Genomic DNA, 19,893 nt, shown 5'->3' with positions numbered 1-19,893 from the left:
GTAATTCCGTGTAAAATGACTGAAACAGAGACTTTAAATACATAGACTGGCTGTTAGTAACATTTCTAATGCATTTTGGTGAAACCACGGCGCATGGTAGTATGGACGCTATTGCTATAGCTTTTATGTCAAATTAAGTGAGGTTGTGGTGGTTAGCATCAGTAGTTTCTAGCACAGAACGTTTCTAGACCTCGAAATAAAAGTGGTTGTGTGTCGGGACTTACGAGATTGTTTGTAAATATGGCCATTAAAAATGATTTGGTAACTAAATTGTTTGCCTTAACTTTGCAAAGTAGGACCATACATTTTTTTTCTACATAATGAACATTTGTTTAGTATGGATTAGTTGGACGTAAATAATTCTTATTTTAATTTATTGCTTAAATTAATTTTGAGAAATTATTTGACTCTTGGAATAGGTTATGAGTGCCGCTTAAGTACTGAGCGTGAAAAAGCTATCTCTTTAAGACAAAAATTCACGAAATTAATTTTGTTTCAAGGACGTTAATATTTTTAAAGGAATTTACATATACATATAGATATTATTATGCTAAATAAATAATTACAATTTGTTGTCTTTTTTATTTAACATTTTAAATTGCATTTTGTGACCGGAAAATTCAAATTTCGCGCACTTAGGGTTATAAGCAATATGGCGGTCGAAAAACTTCACATTTTTCCTGACACAGCCAACAACTTCAGTTCTTGCAGTTGATTGTATTTTTTCCTAGCCAAACGTATCGAGGCAGAATATAATGCTTCAAGGTTAGATTTCCAGATATAAGATACAGAAAAAACGAAAATGTTCCTTGGCATAAAAAAAAATAATTTAAAAAATGACACCCTGAATGGATTCAACCACATATTAGGGGACCATTCTAAATGTGCAAATTATTTTTGTAAACAAAGTGGACAAGGAAGTTCAACAGTTTTGTCTGATGAATTTGAAATTCTACGTTGTATGAAAAATTTTATGCCGCAAATTTATCATCTAGTTTTAAAAATGTAATAAGGGCCAGACAGCATTTACAGATACGTTATAAACAAATAACATGTCACAAAAAGAAACGTTCTTTAAAAAGAAAACAGCGCACACAAAGTGCAGATTTTAATTATGGACATATCGTCGCCTGAGAACTTGTTTGATCTACAGACCAGAGCGCACTCATGCCAATATCGACTCTAAGCGACTCATCTGATACATATCCACTACGAAGAACTAATCCGTTTCGACCATCTGGTCGGACTTTACATTTCAAATTGTATTATCAAATGGTAGAATGCTCACCAAAATTTGTCACCAACAATGAAATGACGTATTTTCCAAATTTTACAGTAGTGGATGTAATTTAAATTTTATATCCTCTGTTTATGGTTTATGAATCCGTGTTGAGTTTTTACCTTAGATGTCAAGATTTTTGGAAAAAAAATCAACAATATTTTCCAATTTATAGTTATTGGAAGCAAATGTTATTAAAATGTTAAAAAGTAGCATAGTCCTGAACTTGTGGTTTTTAAATACATTATTGAGATTATTCGGCTTTTCGATTTCTCGATTTTTCAACTTTAGATGATTCAACTTTTCAATAATTCAATTTTGGACATTTTCAATTTTTCTATTCTTTAAATTTTCGGTTTCTCCATTTTTTTTATTTTTCGATTTTTCTATTTTCCGATGTTTCAATGATACAATTTCTCAATTTTTATCCTTTTCAATTTTACTATTTCTAAATATTTTTCAAATTTTGACGTTTTTAAAAAAAAATCAGTTTTTCGATTTCTGAAGTAATCTTTTTTCTTGATTTTCCCATTTCTTCCCAAAGTTTTGATTTTTCATTTCTTTAAACTTACGATTTTTCGATTTCTGGATTTCCCGATTTTCAGTTTTTCGTTTTTTAAACTATACATTTTTCAATTTTACGACTGTTTTTTATTTCGATTTCTCAATTTTTCAACTTTTCGATATTTTACTTTCTCAATTTTTTAAAATTCTAGATTTTTGATTTCTCAAGTTTTCAGTTCCTCTATATTTCAATATTTCAATTTTCGGGATTTTTAAAATTTTCGATTTTCCATCTTTTTTTTTAACTTTTCGATTTTCAAATTTTCGATGTTTCGATTTTTCAATTTCTCGATTTTTAAATTTTAGATTTTCCAATTTTAATTTTTTGGATTTTTTCATGTTTGGATTATTTATTATTGCTAAACGTAAACGTAAAAAATAACTACCAAAATTGTGATTAAAAATATGCAAAAATTAATAGAAAATAGAACACAATGCTGCTAAAACATAAAAATAACTGTACTTTCCCAAAAAAAAAATCTATTGTGTGATTACGGTTCCATTATTAATTCCACTAATTTAGGACGTTTTGTTAGTATCAAACAACTGGGGAGCCCAAATTCTTGGTGCAGGGGCTACCCGGGTGTTATTTATGTCGCTAGCTTTTACTTTATAGAGATTATTGCAAAAACGAAAATCGCAAAATCAAATTTTATAATTTTTTTAAACAAGCGTTATTTGTCGTATTTCTGCAAGGGTGGGGGAACTTCTGTCGAAATAACCTTCGACCATTTTTTTTAATTGATTGACATTTTAAAACTTCACGTTATTTTTTCGTCCCAATCCAGGATCAATTTGAATTTCTTATAGATTCAAGGTTCTATTACTGGTTCCGGTGGTCAAGGAGAATCGGAAAATTTATATTCAGATAACCGAGATTTAAAACATATTTGTCACAATTCAAAGGATTTCCCTTATTTCATGGGAGAGATTATGTAAGAACTAACTAAGAACTAACTATACATATAGGGTGCCCCTGCGATGTGGAGTCGGATAGAACTCGTATGGGGGTATAATTCCAAATTATTTTCAAATATACAGATTGTTTTGGTTAAAAGATACACGATAAACTCCAAAGTTATGTGTAAAATGTAAGTGTTCCATTTTAAAAAATAAAATCACACGGTATAAGTCTTGAGATTGTTGAAATACAATACTAAAATTTATCAACCGTTTTTTAACACAGTAATATGTGTTTCGTACACATGTTTATGGTTGCTGGGAGTTAGGCAAGCAGCAATTCCTTTCTACTCCGTTATTGCCCACCCTTGATTACCACCCCCCGTTTACCCCCACCCACACAAGAAAGTTCAAAAATATAAGTAATGGAAGTTGTTGTCGTTCGTTAACCACCGAACTTGAAACATCTCACCCCGGCCATTTTGTTTGTTTGTATTGTTGTTTATCAGTATGTACAACAGGCCCAGGTGCCCTGCACCGAACCAGGTAAAGTTGGTTTTTCTTTACATTTTTGAAATTTAACAATATTATAATTTTTATGTATAGTTTCGATACCATCTATTACTGTCTTTGTTCTTAGTTTTGTGTACGTTATTTTCTCTTTCCAATGATGGCCTATCTACATACTAATAGATGTGTCGAGAATCACTGAAAAGGAATTATCAAGCCCGATTTTCGCAAACAATTTATTTCATAACCTAAATGACTGCATTCAAAAATTAAACCTTTCAAAAAATAGTAAAAAAAGAGCAGTCATATTAACAAATACAGTGTTTGAATTGAGTTCACAGTGTTTTACCATAGACTATGTATTTATCACTTTATTGTAAATACTTCCTACCGTGGGTTGTCTTTTTTCTGTAATACACTGGTTAGTGGTTATGAATAATGGACTGGATTACTTCAAAATGAACTATAGTTCTGAAAAGAACCGATTTTATAAACCGAAAAAATAGAATAATAATCATAAAAAACTGTACACGGACGACAACGAAAACAGCAACGTACACCACTGTAAAACAGCTGACAGTGACAGTTGAAAGCACCCCTCAAATTTGAAAGTGGACTCGCCCGACCCAGAATTGGTGGTCTGCGTCACTTTATTGGTGTGCTGTTTTCAAATGATTTCTACTCTAATCTTGTAAACTATGGTGCCGATTGTTCTAAATTTTTTATACATATATTAGAAACATTTAGGAATATCGTGTATGGTAAATGCTAATCAAAATTTGTCTGATCATCCCCACCAACCATAATGTGACGTCATTTTCAACTTTTATAAGTAAATGTTGCTTAAATTTTATAAAATAGCATACTCCTTAACTTGTAGTTTATAAATCCGTGTTGACATCTAGATTTTTGGAAAAAAATCAAAACTGAATAATATTTTACAATTTAATTTTGAAATTGCAAAACCGAATGCCTCGAAACCTTGCAAACGTTTTAAGATTATCGGAAACATGGTAGAGCTCACTCACTCTTAAGTTATACACAGCTGTAAACTTGCGCAGAAGTCCAAAATTGGTCGGGCCAAGTCCACTTTTAAATTTAAGGGGTGGACGGCACCCTCAGAGGCACCCGTCATCGTTTCTTAGTCATAGTGGACTTTTCTACCTGGGTATTTGCAATTTATTAGCCTATTCATTTGTATTGTGCCAGCGTATTGATCAGTTCACTTAAGTTTATGTTTGCCTGTGTTATAGTTCTGTGTTTTATTTATTAAATTAAGTAAGCCACCCCCTCCTGAAGTGCGCACGTTACGCTACTGACTGAAAGTCAGTTGTCAGATTGTGATGAGTCACCATGTTGAACTTACAGTGAGCGAACTCTAAATCGTTAATCAAAATTTATCCGTTTACAACCTCTCTAAAAACTGATATCAATATTTTCCCAAATAAATCCTATCTAAAACCTTTTTCCCGAAAATTTGGGAATACAATTGTTAGTATTACATTGCATCTACCCAAATTGATATACGTGTCCTTGCAAAAATGTTGATGACGTGATCACAAAATTTTTTAAAGGAAAAACACATTTGAAACATGCGGATACTTCACATTTACTTTTGCATTACATACATATCTTTATTTTAACGTATTCTAACGGGTTCTAATAAAAAAATTAATAAAATTCGTAAAATCAAATTTTGTAATTTTTCGAAAAAGTTGGATGTTTTGTTCTACTTCAGGGACGAGGGAAGTACTGTCTAAATGGACCAATTTTTTACTACTTACTTAAGTTGTGCCATATGTTGCGTTTCTAAAATGTTTGGATTTCATAATTAAAGGTGATTTTTGTGATGTAATTCTACTCGGTATTTAATATACGGGCTGCCACTGATAAATCTCCCTAGCCGTATATCTTGAGAAATATATTGAAATTCTGTAAGCGCCGTTGTCTTTAGCTTGAAGGGTGAAGTTTAATTTAGTACACTCCAATTATGGCTTTCGAGGCAAAACTATGTTGTTGAAATTGTAACGTAATTTTTTTTAGGGAATTTCGATAGATTATTAAATTACAATTCTAGTAATATAAAACACTTTTATGTGTTGTATTGCTTTTAAATGTAAATAATAGGAGTATCAATTGTCATAGACACAGACAAATGTGCAAACACAGTACGTTTAAAATTACGTTTAAGTTGTAGTAAATTTTGTATTTAGTGTGATCTTACTAATTGTTTGCAAAATAGAGTGGTAGTAGTTCATTTCATTTAACTTAAACTTTTTAATATTCATATTTTTATTTTTTTATCGACTGAAAATAAACTAAATATCTGAGTGTAACGATTGTAATCGTAATTTAATAATCTATAAAAATCAGTGAAAAGTATATATGTTGCAATTTGCGACGCTGACGCCTGGATGTGTGTCATATTTGGAATGTACTAAATTCCGCAGCTTTATTTGGGATTGAAGGAAAAAAAAACAGGAATATGTATGTAGATGCGTCAGTTACAGTCTAGTTAAATTATCAAACATTTGCATTGTTTGCTGAAAAAAGATCAACAGACCTGAAAAATTATGCTATGTCGATGTATTTTTATGTACATACGAGTTGTAAAAAAATGCACCTCTTTGTATATGTATACATACTTTAACTAAAAAAAAAAAATCGACAAAGATTGGAGCGAAGATTTGTTTTTAATTGATAATCTAATTGAAAAATTTGTAAATTAGTAAAAATATTACGTTTCTGGAATCTTAATCATTGGTATTTGTTTAGTTCGGTTTTTCAACTGAAAAAAGTTTAGTAAGAAGTATCAGAAACATTTTATTCAATAATATAGCAGTTCATGTAGGGTCAAAATAATTCCGTACGATTTCCCATGGGGGGGCTTTCAATTGTGGCATCACAAGATGCATAGTTTCTTTATATAATTTAAAATGGCTGTGATAATTTAATAATGATTTCTCGTTAAGCATATGTCTCGTTGAACTGTTTTTTTTTTAATAAAAGAATCGTCATTGCAAGAACACTGTCACGTGAATTATTTTTCTTTAAGATAGCTGTACGTAACTCTTACAGATTTGGCATACATAGTGTGGAAACTACTTATGTATAGATCACACAAACGTGTAAAAATTATGTACTTAAATAGTAACAAAATTGAAGATTCTTACTGTTGTAGTAAATGCTCAATCAGCAACTTCTAACGTGTTTTAAATTTATTTTGAAATTGCGGTTGGAGCGAGTGGTTCCCACACTAATATAAAAAGACTTATTATTACGTTGTTCATATTTCGCCGCAAATTGGAGTTATCTGCTAACTAAAATAAAATTTTGCATGATCTTTATATTTGAAAATAAAATCCCACTTAAACAACATTGAAAATTTCATACTTAAGTAAGAAAATTACTATATTGTGGTTGTCGTGGTGTCTTCATCGATGTTTTTAACAAAAAATGCCTCTCAAGTTGGCTTTTCCACTTCTTGTAAAATCACAGTCAAGTTTGTAGAAAAGTATAGCATAGTATAGTGTGCTTTAAGCTTTTCAGTTATCAGTCAGATAGGTATGGTAGGGATAATTTTTCTACCTGTTATTGTTCCCATTACGAGTGAGAATCTGAAACTCTTCAGTCGTTTTGTTTACGCGGTATCTGCATTACGAGTGTGTTTTTTTAAAATGTGGCTTGATAATTACTGCGAGAACATCTATTTCTGTCACCCTTTCTGCGTATTGTGCAACAATAGAGTAAGTTATTTTTGAATGATGGTTAAGTGGGGCCGTTATTAAAATAACGTCAATAATTATTGTTTTTCTTTTATTCCTAATTTTGTTAACAGGAATTCACATGTAGACAGTCCGACATTCGGTGTTGTGTTCGTTTTTTCGTACCAGTTAACAAATTTTGATTCTTATGTAGAAATTTCCAATGCACTGGTTGGGGTTGTTGTTTTTTTGTTGCTTTATCGTTATTTCTGATTTTAAGTAAATGTGTTAATTCCATTCAGAATTTTAAAGAAATTATTTTTCGACCTATCTTTACTACATATTTATAGTTGTCTTTCTTTTCTATATTATTCATTTTTATTGGCCATTTTTTATGTTTCTGTGTTAACTACTTAGAACCAAGTTATTACAACATAAAATATTTATAAAGAAATTTGACTATCTCGTTGGATATCTACCATTGTTAGAAAGCTGGAATCATCAGACTATATTTTTCATATAAAATAATTAATGGTCTGGTTAATAATTTAGATATTTTCTATGAAATTGGAGTTCATGTTTCGAAAATTTTTCCCCTGTATTCCGATTTTCACGATGTTTTTTGCTTACAAATCTATGTTAATTGCTAATAGAGCTTGAATTTTTTGAGAAGTTTTCATTTTTTGTTGTTGTCTGTATTATTCGTCTTAATAAGTCATGAGTATTCGTAAAAATTGGTCACAAGTTACTTAGAGAGAACTTATCTCACCCCTAAGCACGGTCCAAATAGTCCAGTTTCTCAGATAAACGACAAAATTTGATTCTGTGAATTTTTTCTCGCTATGACTTCAAATAATAAAAAAAGTAATCAACTTTTTGCTCGCAACAGATAGATGTATGAATTTCGATACGTAGAGTTTAATTGCTATAAACATTACAATAATTCTAGGATTAAAAAAGTGAGAGACGCTGTTTTCGATTTCATTAATAAAATTTGCTTTATATATTATTTATTTAAGACATTTTGCATGAGCAATTCTTAAAAATGTGTGCAAAAATAAATCACAACTGCAGACCTAAAATGTTTTGGACATTGTAGATGCGATTGAAACATTTTTAGATGACGTAGTAGTATTAATTTATTATTTGCCTTACAGGCTTAATAATATTCCCAGTAGGGGTACAAATTAACTTAATCTACATTTAAAGACGTTAATTTTTAGATGACGTTATCAAGTTTTTGGACAGGATAAACAGATAAATTTTGATTAACAATTTACCATGTTTACGATAATCTTAAAACAAGATTTCATAGCAATCGGTTTTGTTGTCACTAGGTTAAATTGTAAAATATAGTACAGTTTTAATGTTTTTTTTTTAATCTAGAAGTTTAAAATAAAAAATAAGGGCGGATTAATAAATCACAATCACAGTTATTTTGCACATTTTAAGTAGGATTTATTTTTAGACAATTTATTGATATAATTTGTGTGTATTTTGAATTGTATATTTAATTTCTTTAGTTCTCTAAAGAAATTTAATCTCAAGAAATTAAAATAGTACAAACGAAAGTCAAGTGGTGTAGAATAAGTAAAAGACAAAAAAGAAACATAATAAATGCAAGCAAAGATTACTAGTAAAGCATGGTCAAACTCTCTTCAGATGATTAAAATTGTGGGATATTACGATAACCCAAATGACCTAAAAGCAGCGTTGTTCTTAGATCAAATTAGATATTATTCTATTTATTAGTGGTGGGACGGTAGTTCTTTACGGCTAAACGAATATAAATTTAACACAGACATATCAGATATATTGCATTACGTATGATTAATCAGAAGGCATGGGTATGTGCGGATTCATTGCAGTCATGGTGTTTCATAATACCTTATCTGAAAAAGTAACATCTGCAAATAATAAGAATTATTCACTGGGGTTGCATAGTCACCATAGTTCACGCTTTTGCACGCTATCTGTTTTAAATATTTATGTTTTGAGAAATCGAAATATCATATTGTACTGCGTGTAAAGAGATTTTGAAATTCTTTAATGCGGTTGTTTTAAATCTAAAAAACTATTTTAGAGACGGATCGTCGCCAGTTTTTGTGTAGATTTTTATTTTGGCAGTCGATATTTGTACAATATGGAGAATATTTGCGGAAAAAATGTAATCTCGTTATACTAATACGTTTGTAACGATTTTGTTGCGTTGACGGCATTTTGTCCGTAATTGATAGCCTCTTGAATTTAAAAACGCCATTTTCAAGTTGAACTGCGAAATGTTTTACAATTTTGATTTTTTCCCAAAAATCTGGGTGTTTAGGATAAAAATTCAACACGAGTGCATAAATCACAAATACAGGAATATCTTATTTTGTGAATTTTACATAATATTTATTATTGTAAATCTCGGAGATGGCGTCATCGTATTGATTGTCTACATTTTGATTATCGTTTTACTATCTACACAATATTCTTAATACACATAAAATTTGACAACAATCGGTCCAGTACTTAGGTCGGAAACACGAGACCTATATTTTTGTACTTTGGGGGTGATGAAACGTCGAGAAAATATGAAATCAGGAGGAAATTTTCGTATAAACAACTCAACATTTGTTTGTGGTGACCCTTAGTAATCTACGATATTTAAACAATTTTTGGAAGTGTCCGTAAGAATATGAAAATAGTCAATTAAACTTTGGAAGTATTTCTACTCTCAGTTCTAAAAAATGTTTACCTATACTAAGCGTAAATTTTTATTTCAAAAGTAGGAATGTCGTAGTCTTAAATCTTTGATAAAATAAAGGAAGAAGTATAATCTGTGAGGTATGTAAGTGATTTAAAATTAGACCGTTTTTACCTATTTCAAAAATGTCTATGAATATGAACAAGGAAATTATTTATTGTTAAAAAACTAGTAGTTAGGTGCTGTGGTATTACCTTAATGCATCGGATCAGATAATACCAGTATGGATTAGGTAATATGAATGAACTTGAGAAAATGCTTTTACTATACTTCTCTTGCTTACTCTCTCCTAGCATTCAAATGTTTTTATCTTTTTCTAGTAGGAATACAAGCATTTGTTCAAGTTCATTAACTCATACTCATGAAGTTTATTTAGTAGAAAATAAGATTTTGTATAATTTTCAAGAGATAATGTAACAATAAAAGCAAACAGTTCTGTGTCGAAAAATAAAGCGAGAACGTACTTTAATATGTAATATTTTTGCAGCGGAAATTTACTGTTACGTTATCAAGGTTGAATCCAGTAAATAATAACATTTTATAAAAATAGTATCCTAAAATTATTGTTTCATCAAATGGAATTTAAGCTTGAATTTGTTGCAAGTAAGTGCAGTTCAACGAAAGTTAATTAAAACATCCCACTAACCAGTAATACAAATAATATTTTGGAGGTCTGATGTGTGTAAAACACATTGTATGCAAAGATTCACTAATTGTTGTGTTTATTGCGTCAGATTTGTACCAAATTTTACGAATTAACAGTATTTTATTGTGATCTTTCTTTGCAGACTCGTCAACCATCAATGTACAACCAAAACGTGTACAACCCGTATCCACAATACGCCCAACAGAAAACTCAACAGGGTAGCGTGCCAGTCAACAACTTCCCTGTACATCCAGATGTAAAATTCCGTCGACTACCATTTTTTGACATCATATCAGACTTGTTGAAACCTTCAACGCTTGTCCCTCAAAGCAACCAACGAATGCAAGAGGCCACATTTTATTTTCATTTGACTCCCCAACAAGCAACAGACATCGCCAGTTCACGTGACATTAGGCCAGGAGTTAAATGCGACTACGTCAAACAGGTCCAGTTGAGGTTTTGCTTGCTGGAAACTACCTGCGAGCAAGATGACTATTTTCCGCCTAACGTTATTGTAAAAGTGAACAACAAACCATGCCCTCTACCTGTGAGTATTATTTTAATGAATGTTCTTAAAACGTTTTTACATTGTAAAATATTACATTTTTTTAAATAGTTCATGGTGCTGCTAGCTTTAAATACTTAGTTTTATGAATTGTTTGCCCGAATTGGTTGGATTATTTTTACTTTCTGAGTGTAAACTGAGCTGGCCTTTCATGGTTTCTCGATGTTTCATAGCTTCGTCGTACCCATGAAAGTCATCTATGAAAAACCTGGATATGTTGTACTGTACTTCAGAGATGAGGGAAGTTCTGTCTAAATAACCTGAGACCTTTTTTTTTAAAGAATCTACTGCAGTGATTGAATTAACAAAACTCGAAGAAAAATGTAAAGAAATGTCTATATTTTGTCATAGCAAACAAGAAGGCAGAAATAATTATAAGTGAAATATTTAGCGAAGGATCCAGTAAAACAATTAGAGAAAATTCCAAATAATCAAGCGTATTAAAAAAAATATTTATCAATGTGTATTATTTTTCCAAAATTAAAAGTGTCGCTAATAAATTTTCCATAATTTAGCTTTAATAATTTGACTCGATCGTGGTGAAATACCGAGACATCAAAGTCATCCATGGTTTTTTAAAGATGTGTCTTTGATCGGTGCATGCTTGTTCAACTCAAACTTTCAAATCTTCAAAAATTTATTGCTGCCGTAGATCGTATTTTTTGTTGCTTTCTCGGTATTTATGATTAAATTGATGAACCTTTTAATTAAGAAGCTTGTCTGAATTGTAAAAGGGGTTAAACATTAAAGACGGTGATAACTAAGCAAACACTAAATGACACTTTACCAGGGACATTATTATTATTATCGTTTTTTTATTATTGTTTATTATGAGTCTGTTGTATCTTGTTACCTTATGAATACTTTTTTTAACATATCTTTTTTGAGGGTCAGTTTTGTCAGTTACAATCTCTGTATTTTCACCGATTCGTTACTAACTCTGTTATTGGGTTGTCTAACCCTTCACAGTTATAAAATAAAATTTTAGTAGATATAAAAACTACGGAATATATGTAGTTTCCATGTAATTTTGTACTAATTTGATCATTTAAATTGCAGAACCCAATTCCTACAAATAAGCCAGGTGTTGAGCCTAAACGCCCTCCAAGACCAGTCAACATCACACCGATGGTGAAACTGAGCCCAATTGTTGCCAACATGATAACTGTGCAATGGGCTCCGGACTACGGCCGAGGGTACGCAATTTCCGTGGCTTTAGTCCAAAAATTAACTTCCTCTGACTTACTTCAACGCTTGAAGGCCAAAGGCGCCAAACATTCCGATCATACAAGGGGCCTAAGTACGTTTTTTCGTTTGTAATTTTCATTTTACTAATGGTTTTTTTCACAGTCAAAGAAAAATTAAAGGAAGATGCAGATTCTGAAATTACTACGACCTGCCTCAGGGTATCTCTTATTTGTCCTTTGGGCAAAATGAGAATGACCACACCTTGTCGGGCTATTACGTGCAATCATTTGCAGTGCTTCGATTCCTCGTTGTTTTTGCAAATGAACGAACGAAAACCGACCTGGTGTTGTCCAGTTTGTGATAAACCTGCTCTATATGATAATTTAGTGATTGATGGGTAAGTTGTACTTTTTTGGTATGTGTTTTGTCTTTATTTTTTCTTTTGTTAGGTATTTTCAAGAGGTGTTGGCTTCGTCCAATCTGCCTCCTGATATGAATGAGATTCAGTTGCATAAAGACGGTTCATGGAGCACTAGTGTATCTGAAAAGAAAGTTGCGAAAAGCGAAAAAGTTCCTATAGATGATTCCATCGAAATTATTGCGGACGATGTCGGTATGTAAAATGTGTTGTATGTTGCGGTCCTCTTTTTTGTAGGTTAGTAGGTTTTGTAAGTTAGGTTGTTTCATGGTGAATATTTTTATTTTAAATCAATTTTAGACTTTACGTCAATTACAAATTTTTATACCATATAACCACGAAAAAAAGTCGTCCAGTAGGCCATGAAATTTATTTTTAAAATAGTGTTGTTGGCATTGCTGCTATTTGACAGTAACTGTGTGAGGCATTGTTTTAGCCAACATAATTTTTAATTAAATTTTAATGCTCTCTGTGCTCAAAAATGTGTCTGATTTGTGCATTTTGCTAAATATTACGTTTATGCTTAAAGATGAAAAGGTTTATTTAGCACGTATTTGACGTATGTTAAATGCAACATGTGGAACTATGCAATCTGTGGTTATAGGATATTCGTTTTCAACGAAAACTGTCAAATTTGACATCAAAGACGATTCTAAAAAGTCTCTTAGTGAATGTTGCTTTTATATGATTCAGAACAACGGAATAAATACGTGAAATCTGAGAAAATTATTATTATATACGCGGGTTTGAGCCGATCTATGGAAACGGTGACAACTCGACCTTTTATGTTGACGACGAATGTTTTCGCCGATCGCCTTACGACTCTGTACCGACCGTCGTATGGCTGTTGAAGCGGCTGCTTGGGACCATCGCGTCTTGGCGTACAAAAACTTGTTCGGAGGTGGCGAGATTTTTGAAAACGAAGGTCTTCTTTGTTCCGTGTCGCGTTCCATCACATGGTTTCAAGTTACGCACGTGTTAACGTAATTCTTTGACGAAGCTTGCGGTGTTGTCTGCGCTGTTTTGGGATTGATAACGACGCCGTACTGTTTTAAACGCTGAAATACAGTTTCCAAGCGCTGGCGGTGTTCTTCTGGTGATGCGGATGCGACGAGGATGTCGTCGATATAATTATGCGTAGCAAAAATCGAGACTGCAGCACCTCGTCCATGAATCGCTGGAACGTCTGCGCTGCGTTTCGTAAGCCGAACGTCATAAATTGAAATTCAAACAAGCCAAATGGGGCAGTCTTCGGAACGTCTTCTTCTGCGACCGAGATCTGGTTGAATGCGCGTACCAGATCTATCGTTGAAAATGTGATTTTGTCGTGTAAGGATTGCACAAAATCTTGGATGTGCCTCACCGGGTACCTTCGGGGCAGGTTCTCGCGTTGAGGGCACGGTAATCCCCTCCATTCGTCGCCCTTTTTGGGCACCATGTGAAGCGGTGAAGACCATGAACTTTGGGAAGGACGGAATTGTTTTCTTGCTGCCGGAGTCTGTCGGGCGCGAGTCTTCGGGGACGTTGCGCAATGAGAGGGCCCGACGTAGTTACGATGTGGTGGCGGGTGGAATGTTTCACCATCTTAGGGGTTCCGTCTGTGCGTGTGACATCGGGAAACCGTTGGAGGAGTTCCTACAAATCAAATCATTTATATGTCTGCATGACGACCAATAAAAAATTGCATTTCGGGGATACTTTGCACTATTGCAAAATTATCAGATTTGATATTTAGTTGAAACTTATAAATAATAAGACCAATTTCAAATGTTTATTTACAATTGTCTTTAAGGGACAATTATTACGTGCACAAACAATTAAGGAGACTTATACTTCAAAGTTTCTGTCCTGTACATATGAACATACAATCTCTGTGTTTTTTCTAATACACTGAATTAAAAATTGTGACAATGTGACATGCACCCGGGATATTAGTATTGAAAGTTCAATACAACATAAACATTATTTAGTTCGTCGTCTTCGTTGATTCGTTATTAAAGTCTCTTTAGTCTGTACCACGGTGGTATGCATAGGGTGGTATGTCCGTGCTCTCTCCAATCCCTTAAAAAAATTGACATATGATGGAGATAGAGAAAGGGATCTGTAATGCCGGCTGAATGTCTATATTCGGAATGGAAAGAAGCTATAGGGGGAGCTACGCAAAAACAGTATGGTGGCCGATATCGGGATAAAGCGTGTTTGTTGTTTACATTGTGACAACGTGTTGTTTCGATAGTTCTATTTCACGTTGGTTCATTGTGATACCAGTTCAAAATGACTGAAAAAAGGCGCAACAAAAGTAACAATTATTGTTGTGTACCAATGTGCAACACATATTATTCAAAGGAAGTATCATTTCACAAGTTTCCAATGAAGAATAAGCTGATACTTCTTGAATGGGTCAGGGTTCTAAAAATTGGAAAGAAAGTTACGAAAAACATGCAAGTTTGTAATAAACATTTTCGGGATGAAGATTATTTTTTCAATCGACGTAAGTAAAATATAAAAATATTAATACCTAACCTGTGTGAAGTCTATCATCATGATTTGAAACTCACAGTTAGTATAAAAATAATATATTTTAGGTCTTCACTGTCAAGCATATAAGTTGAAACAAAATGTAATACCGACACAAAATCTGCCAAAAGGCTCGCATGAAAGAAAACTTAATAAATACCTGAGAATGGAGAGGCAGCGAAGATCTGTAAATCGTGAAAAGTACTAATTTACTTATTAGTAATAATGACGTGTATTGAGCAATATATTTTTTACAGGAATAAAAAGATAATTATATGCGATCAATTATCCAGCAACATTGCTACTAACCTTGAAGAATTTAGACAAGTCCCGAATAATATGTATGTAAAATTTAAGTTAAAATATCTGAAGACGATGTTTTTATTTTTCAGAACGTATAATAGAAACGAAATGGAGACTGCGGAAACCTTAATATCTTTGGGACAAACAAATCCTTCAGAAATCATCTGTACAAATAATGATACGCCCAAAATAAAAGAATATCTTGATAAAGGTGTCCAGTGCAATACTGAGAAATTTAATAAATTTGATGTGTCGGACATCGTAAATTCAGATTATAAATTGATATTTTTAACAGAAATACACAATATGGCTTTGCTGAATGTAATGTCTCCAGATAGCGGTAATAAATATGACTGAAGTTAATAATAATGCAAATAATAGGTAAAAAAGTCAATTTGTAAACGTACAACAAGGTGCCTTATGTGTTTGCACTTATCCTTCCCTACCTTACAACTATATTTTCGAAAATATGTATTAAGTATAAATGTTCAAATTTTGTCTGGTATCGTTACCTCCAAAATACTCCAAAATGAATTTAGATTTCGTGAGGCACTGCTGCAATTTTCGATGCCCTTCAAATCCGCAATTGCTAATTAGGTTTGTCAAATAAAGTTCTTCGGTCTTGCACGTAACTGTATACATATATTGCTTATTGAAATCAAAATTATAAGTAACAACGAAATAAACCACCGGCTTTCGGGTTGTCGTATTTGACATAATTTGACATACCCATATGTAAAGACGTACAGTTAAATCCATAAGCTTGTAACCACTCGTTAAATTGTAAGGTTGGCATTACAGCCAATGGTGTTTTGCACATGAACAGATTGGTAACGGCGCATGTGTCAAAATTTGACAATTACGCACGAAAGAGTTTTATTTAAATATCTCACAGTTTGTTATTAAACCATATCATTGAAAAATTGTACCAACACGGCATATTGTGATAAATAAGTAGATGAAAATGGCACTTGCCAACTGCCACAATGAATTGAAACTTGCTTATCCCCAAGCATCCTCCCGAGAACTTGAATTCAAGCTTGTAAAAATCTTTTCAGTATGTAGTTATTCTTATACCATGGAAAGAGAGTACTCTACTATGAGAGTAACGTATCGACATTCGGAACTTTTTTCATGTTATTACAACATGGTGGTCTGTCGAAGGACTTTTAGTTTTAACTACCTCAAGTTGAAAGTGTATATCTCGCTTTTTAGTACATTGTCTTTTCAAGTTTTATACCCACTCTTTATATCCTACACAATACAACTAAATGTCCCTCATTAAATTCAAGCATTGCATACTTTCCCTGTAAACTTATCATTAATTGCTATCCTTTCCATAGTGTTCCCGATGTCAAGCCCACAAAATTATAACCCAACACCAATCTCTAGAACCGTTACAAGAAGCAAAGTGGAAACCAAAACAAAAATCGCAGTGGTATTCAAATTTGGAATTTAAAGAAGATCTAACCTACCGTATATTTGACAAAAACAAAAAAAATGAGTTTTTTTACTCTTCAGGATTTGTTTATTTTTGCGAAAGAACATCCAGAATATACAGCAAGTTTAAATACTTTACGTCGAGTATTAAAATCCATGGGATTCAGATTTAAGAAAGTTAACAACAGAAAAATAATTGCTTTTTGGTTATTTGGTCTATGTGTTCCCAATGTTTCTAACCACTCCTGTAACAGTAAGTTTAAATAAGCAGTCAAATTATTTTCAACATACTTATTATTTTAGCCTCTGAATTTTGTGATGTTATATTTTTTTCATTATTACCACTAAAATCCTCAGGACGGAGGAGCATAGCCAGACCTATCGCCTTCAACCAAATTCCTTGTACATTTTGTAAATAATAAGTAGTACCAAATATTAGAGTTATTAAACATAACATTAAAGACTTGTTGGTGTCCCATTTTTTTCATGAAAAATTGCTCATCCATTGCGACTAATTAAGGTGATCTACCCATTATAGCCAATTTTGGTGTTGCTCGCGAGGTTGATCATTTCAGTCGAGAGATCTGGTCCTTCGAGTCATATCATATCATAGTTAGCCACACATATAATTATCACGTATACTCATGTACAATAATTTAAACAAATTCTGAATATCTCAGTTATTCCCCATCTGTAAAGTAATTTTGATGAAGCAGCAACAATAAATAAATCAATTCACCTTGTTTTTTTACCAGCCCAATATTTGATTTCATTCGTGACCACAATATTTTTGGGTTCATTTTATCGTAATTCGTAAACATATCGACTGCAAGTCTAAATTACAGCAGGTGGCATTCTTCTTTCTACAGATGAAAGATAAAATACGTTTCTATCGTTGCTCTTGTATCATAATTACCATGAAGACTCAGGTTATCCTGTTTTTATTGAAAATTGTTTATCAATTTTTACAATATTGCCTGTGCAGGAGTGCAAGAATTGCAGTGAAGTCGAACGTAATCATGTGTCGCGAACACATGAATGAACTGACATTATATTGACAGCTCACCAGATATGTCACCAGGTTACTAAAAGACAGATTTACACTGAATAATTTTTTAAAATTTACACTAGGGAGTGGTTACAACCTTATGGATTTGAGTTTAGTAATATTATCAAGTGTAATGTGTTGGTTTACTATTTTATAGGTAGTAATTATGATGATTTGAATGCTATTAAACATATTAAAGCAGACACAGGGCAGTACTTGTCAGACATTCTATTAATATTGTTAATTTAGACACATTAAACTTTGTATTAGCACAGTGACAAAAAGGATTATACATAGTTCCTGTAACTTCCGAAGTGAGTGACATCTTCTGATATTTTCTCTTTTGACAAGTTAGACGATTGTAACCCATTGGAGATACTTTAATAACGAATCAACGAAGACGACGATTTAGTTCTAGAAAGTCGATTTATAATTTTGCAAATGCTGTCACAAATCGTATTGTATCATTGGCTTTCTTTTAATTTGGACAATCTCTTTATTCAATTTTTTTAAAACACACTTAGCTTGTTTTGTTTTAAATCCCTTATGTTATGCTTTGTGTTCACTGTTAAAAAACACACTTCTAGGTTTTTTTTTCACTTGGTAGTTTTACGCTTTTTGGCTTCTGCCATTTATCCTGTCCAAAATCGACTTTTGTTGATTGAACCATTTTGTAGGATTTTGTATAGGATTGAAAATTAGACAATGGACGTTAAGAAGAAGTATTTGATGAAATCTTTAATATTTGGTATCATTTTTTTTTGTACACTTTTCTGAGTCATTCTCTTAAAAACAAAAGGGAAGGGAGCTGTGGAAAAAAAAAACAAATCCCATTTCCCATTGCCATCCGCTAGTATGTTCAATCGCACTGAATAGTCTAAAACGGGGCGTAATGGAAAAGTTGGAATTTCTAATGAAATAATGATTAAAGCGTCTACAAAGGTAATTGCAAATGTCCAGTTTCAGGAAACAATTGTAAAGTGGTGTATTTTCAAGTCACAGCAGAGGAATGAACTTAAAATTAAGCATTTGCTATAGCGTGAAATTATAAAAATAATAATCACACAGTACTACTGGAAATACAAAATAGTGTGACTTAAAAGCGTGTTACAATAAAATCAAGAAAAACAAACAGTATAGATTTGAATACTATTTTATTCACAATCGTTTTAATTTGCTTGAAAATAAAACAAAAATGTCCCAATTTAAAACGTAATGTACTCCATTTGTTAGAAGTAATTTCACCACGAAAGTGTACAGGGGCGGGGCTTAAGTTGCGCGATTTGTAGTCGGGCTAGCAGTGACGTAATATCGATGCGTTGAGAAGGGAGGCTCGGCTGAGTTTTACTTTTTTCAAAAACAATGGACCTATCTACTGAATAGTCGTAAAAGATACACCCAAATATAGCATGCGCAGTCACCATGTGTAAAGTTACTGCGTAATTCAAAAGTCTGACAATGAACGAGACCAGCACCGGTCTCGGATATAACATGGCAGATGGCGTAGGTGTGCTGTAGTTGTTTGTTTATGTTCATCATGTCAAAGAAGTGCAAGACAAACCGATATGACTCAGTTGCCTCTCGAGGATGCCGAGCGCCACCGAGCGTTTTAAATTGCACGATGTTGATTCGCTGTTTTAAAAATTGCGGTAAAGATGTTGGCTCTATACCCAAGATGTTACTTACCATGGTTACTTTGGTTGACAAGAACTATGATTTTCACATATTTATACTCCGGCGGAGTATAAATGCTTAATTTATACGCCACTCAAACACTTGATACTTTATGTGTCGAGTATGGACGATTAAACGCCGAGCGATAGCGAGGCGAATGAAGTCCATACGAGTCACGTGAAGTCACTTAAACTCCGAATGAAATACAATATTTTATTTTCAAACGATTTTTACTTCCCGAGCGTAAGCAAAGGAAGTATTGTAATCGAGTCCGTCGGCCGACTCTCAACTTTTACGTTTTCTCGATCTTTCATGACCCCTAGAAGACGAAGAAATAGGTCTCCCATTTCCGTCTGTCTGTCCGTCTGTCCGTCCGTCTGCCGTCCCG

General features: G+C 32.8%; 2 protein-coding genes and 1 long non-coding RNA gene across 11 annotated transcripts in view; 2 read left to right on the top strand and 1 right to left on the bottom strand.

Annotated features, from left to right (window-relative positions):
- The window catches only part of LOC135144851 (E3 SUMO-protein ligase PIAS3-like), a 30,783-nt gene that overhangs the window by 3,988 nt on the left and 6,902 nt on the right, over nt 1–19,893 (top strand). For 4 of the 6 annotated variants that reach the window (XM_064076979.1, XM_064076980.1, XM_064076981.1 and 1 more), the window contains 4 exons: nt 10,495–10,899; nt 11,977–12,217; nt 12,268–12,502; nt 12,555–12,718. In XM_064076979.1, coding sequence (XP_063933049.1) covers nt 10,495–10,899; nt 11,977–12,217; nt 12,268–12,502; nt 12,555–12,718 — 1,045 coding nt within the window. Of the gene's footprint in view, nt 1–6,905; nt 7,000–10,237; nt 10,310–10,494; nt 10,900–11,976; nt 12,218–12,267; nt 12,503–12,554; nt 12,719–19,893 lie in introns of those variants that run through there. The other 2 variants (XM_064076982.1, XM_064076985.1) reach the window with 2 other exon arrangements.
- Nucleotides 12,726–17,249, top strand: LOC135144853 (THAP domain-containing protein 3-like). 3 transcript variants are annotated; one of them, XR_010283243.1, is made up of 5 exons: nt 12,726–15,014; nt 15,109–15,241; nt 15,298–15,381; nt 15,433–16,400; nt 16,687–17,249. XR_010283243.1 is itself a non-coding variant. In XM_064076986.1 (4 exons), exons 1-4 carry the CDS (start codon nt 14,798–14,800, stop codon nt 15,698–15,700), a joined length of 702 nt encoding a protein of 233 aa, XP_063933056.1. In that variant the 5' UTR covers nt 12,726–14,797; the 3' UTR covers nt 15,701–17,249. The 3 variants fall into 3 exon arrangements, 1 of the variants encoding a protein (XP_063933056.1); XR_010283244.1 differs by having other exon boundaries at nt 15,433–17,036; nt 17,087–17,249; XM_064076986.1 differs by having other exon boundaries at nt 15,433–17,249.
- LOC135144854 (uncharacterized) lies at nt 16,898–17,823 on the bottom strand. Of its 2 annotated transcripts, XR_010283246.1 has the most exons (4): nt 17,700–17,823; nt 17,523–17,646; nt 17,075–17,474; nt 16,940–17,028 (listed from the first exon to the last, which is right to left on the bottom strand). It is a non-coding gene; the product is annotated as an uncharacterized LOC135144854 (long non-coding RNA). The 2 variants fall into 2 exon arrangements; XR_010283245.1 differs by having other exon boundaries at nt 16,898–17,474; nt 17,700–17,818.

This window comes from Zophobas morio, unplaced genomic scaffold (assembly GCF_036711695.1).
Source record: "Zophobas morio isolate AGI-343-1 ecotype UQ-CSIRO unplaced genomic scaffold, CSIRO_AGI_Zmor_V1 ptg000108l, whole genome shotgun sequence".
Classification (NCBI taxonomy): Eukaryota; Metazoa; Arthropoda; class Insecta; order Coleoptera; family Tenebrionidae; genus Zophobas; species Zophobas morio.
This window is presented reverse-complemented; position numbering and strand designations above follow the sequence as displayed.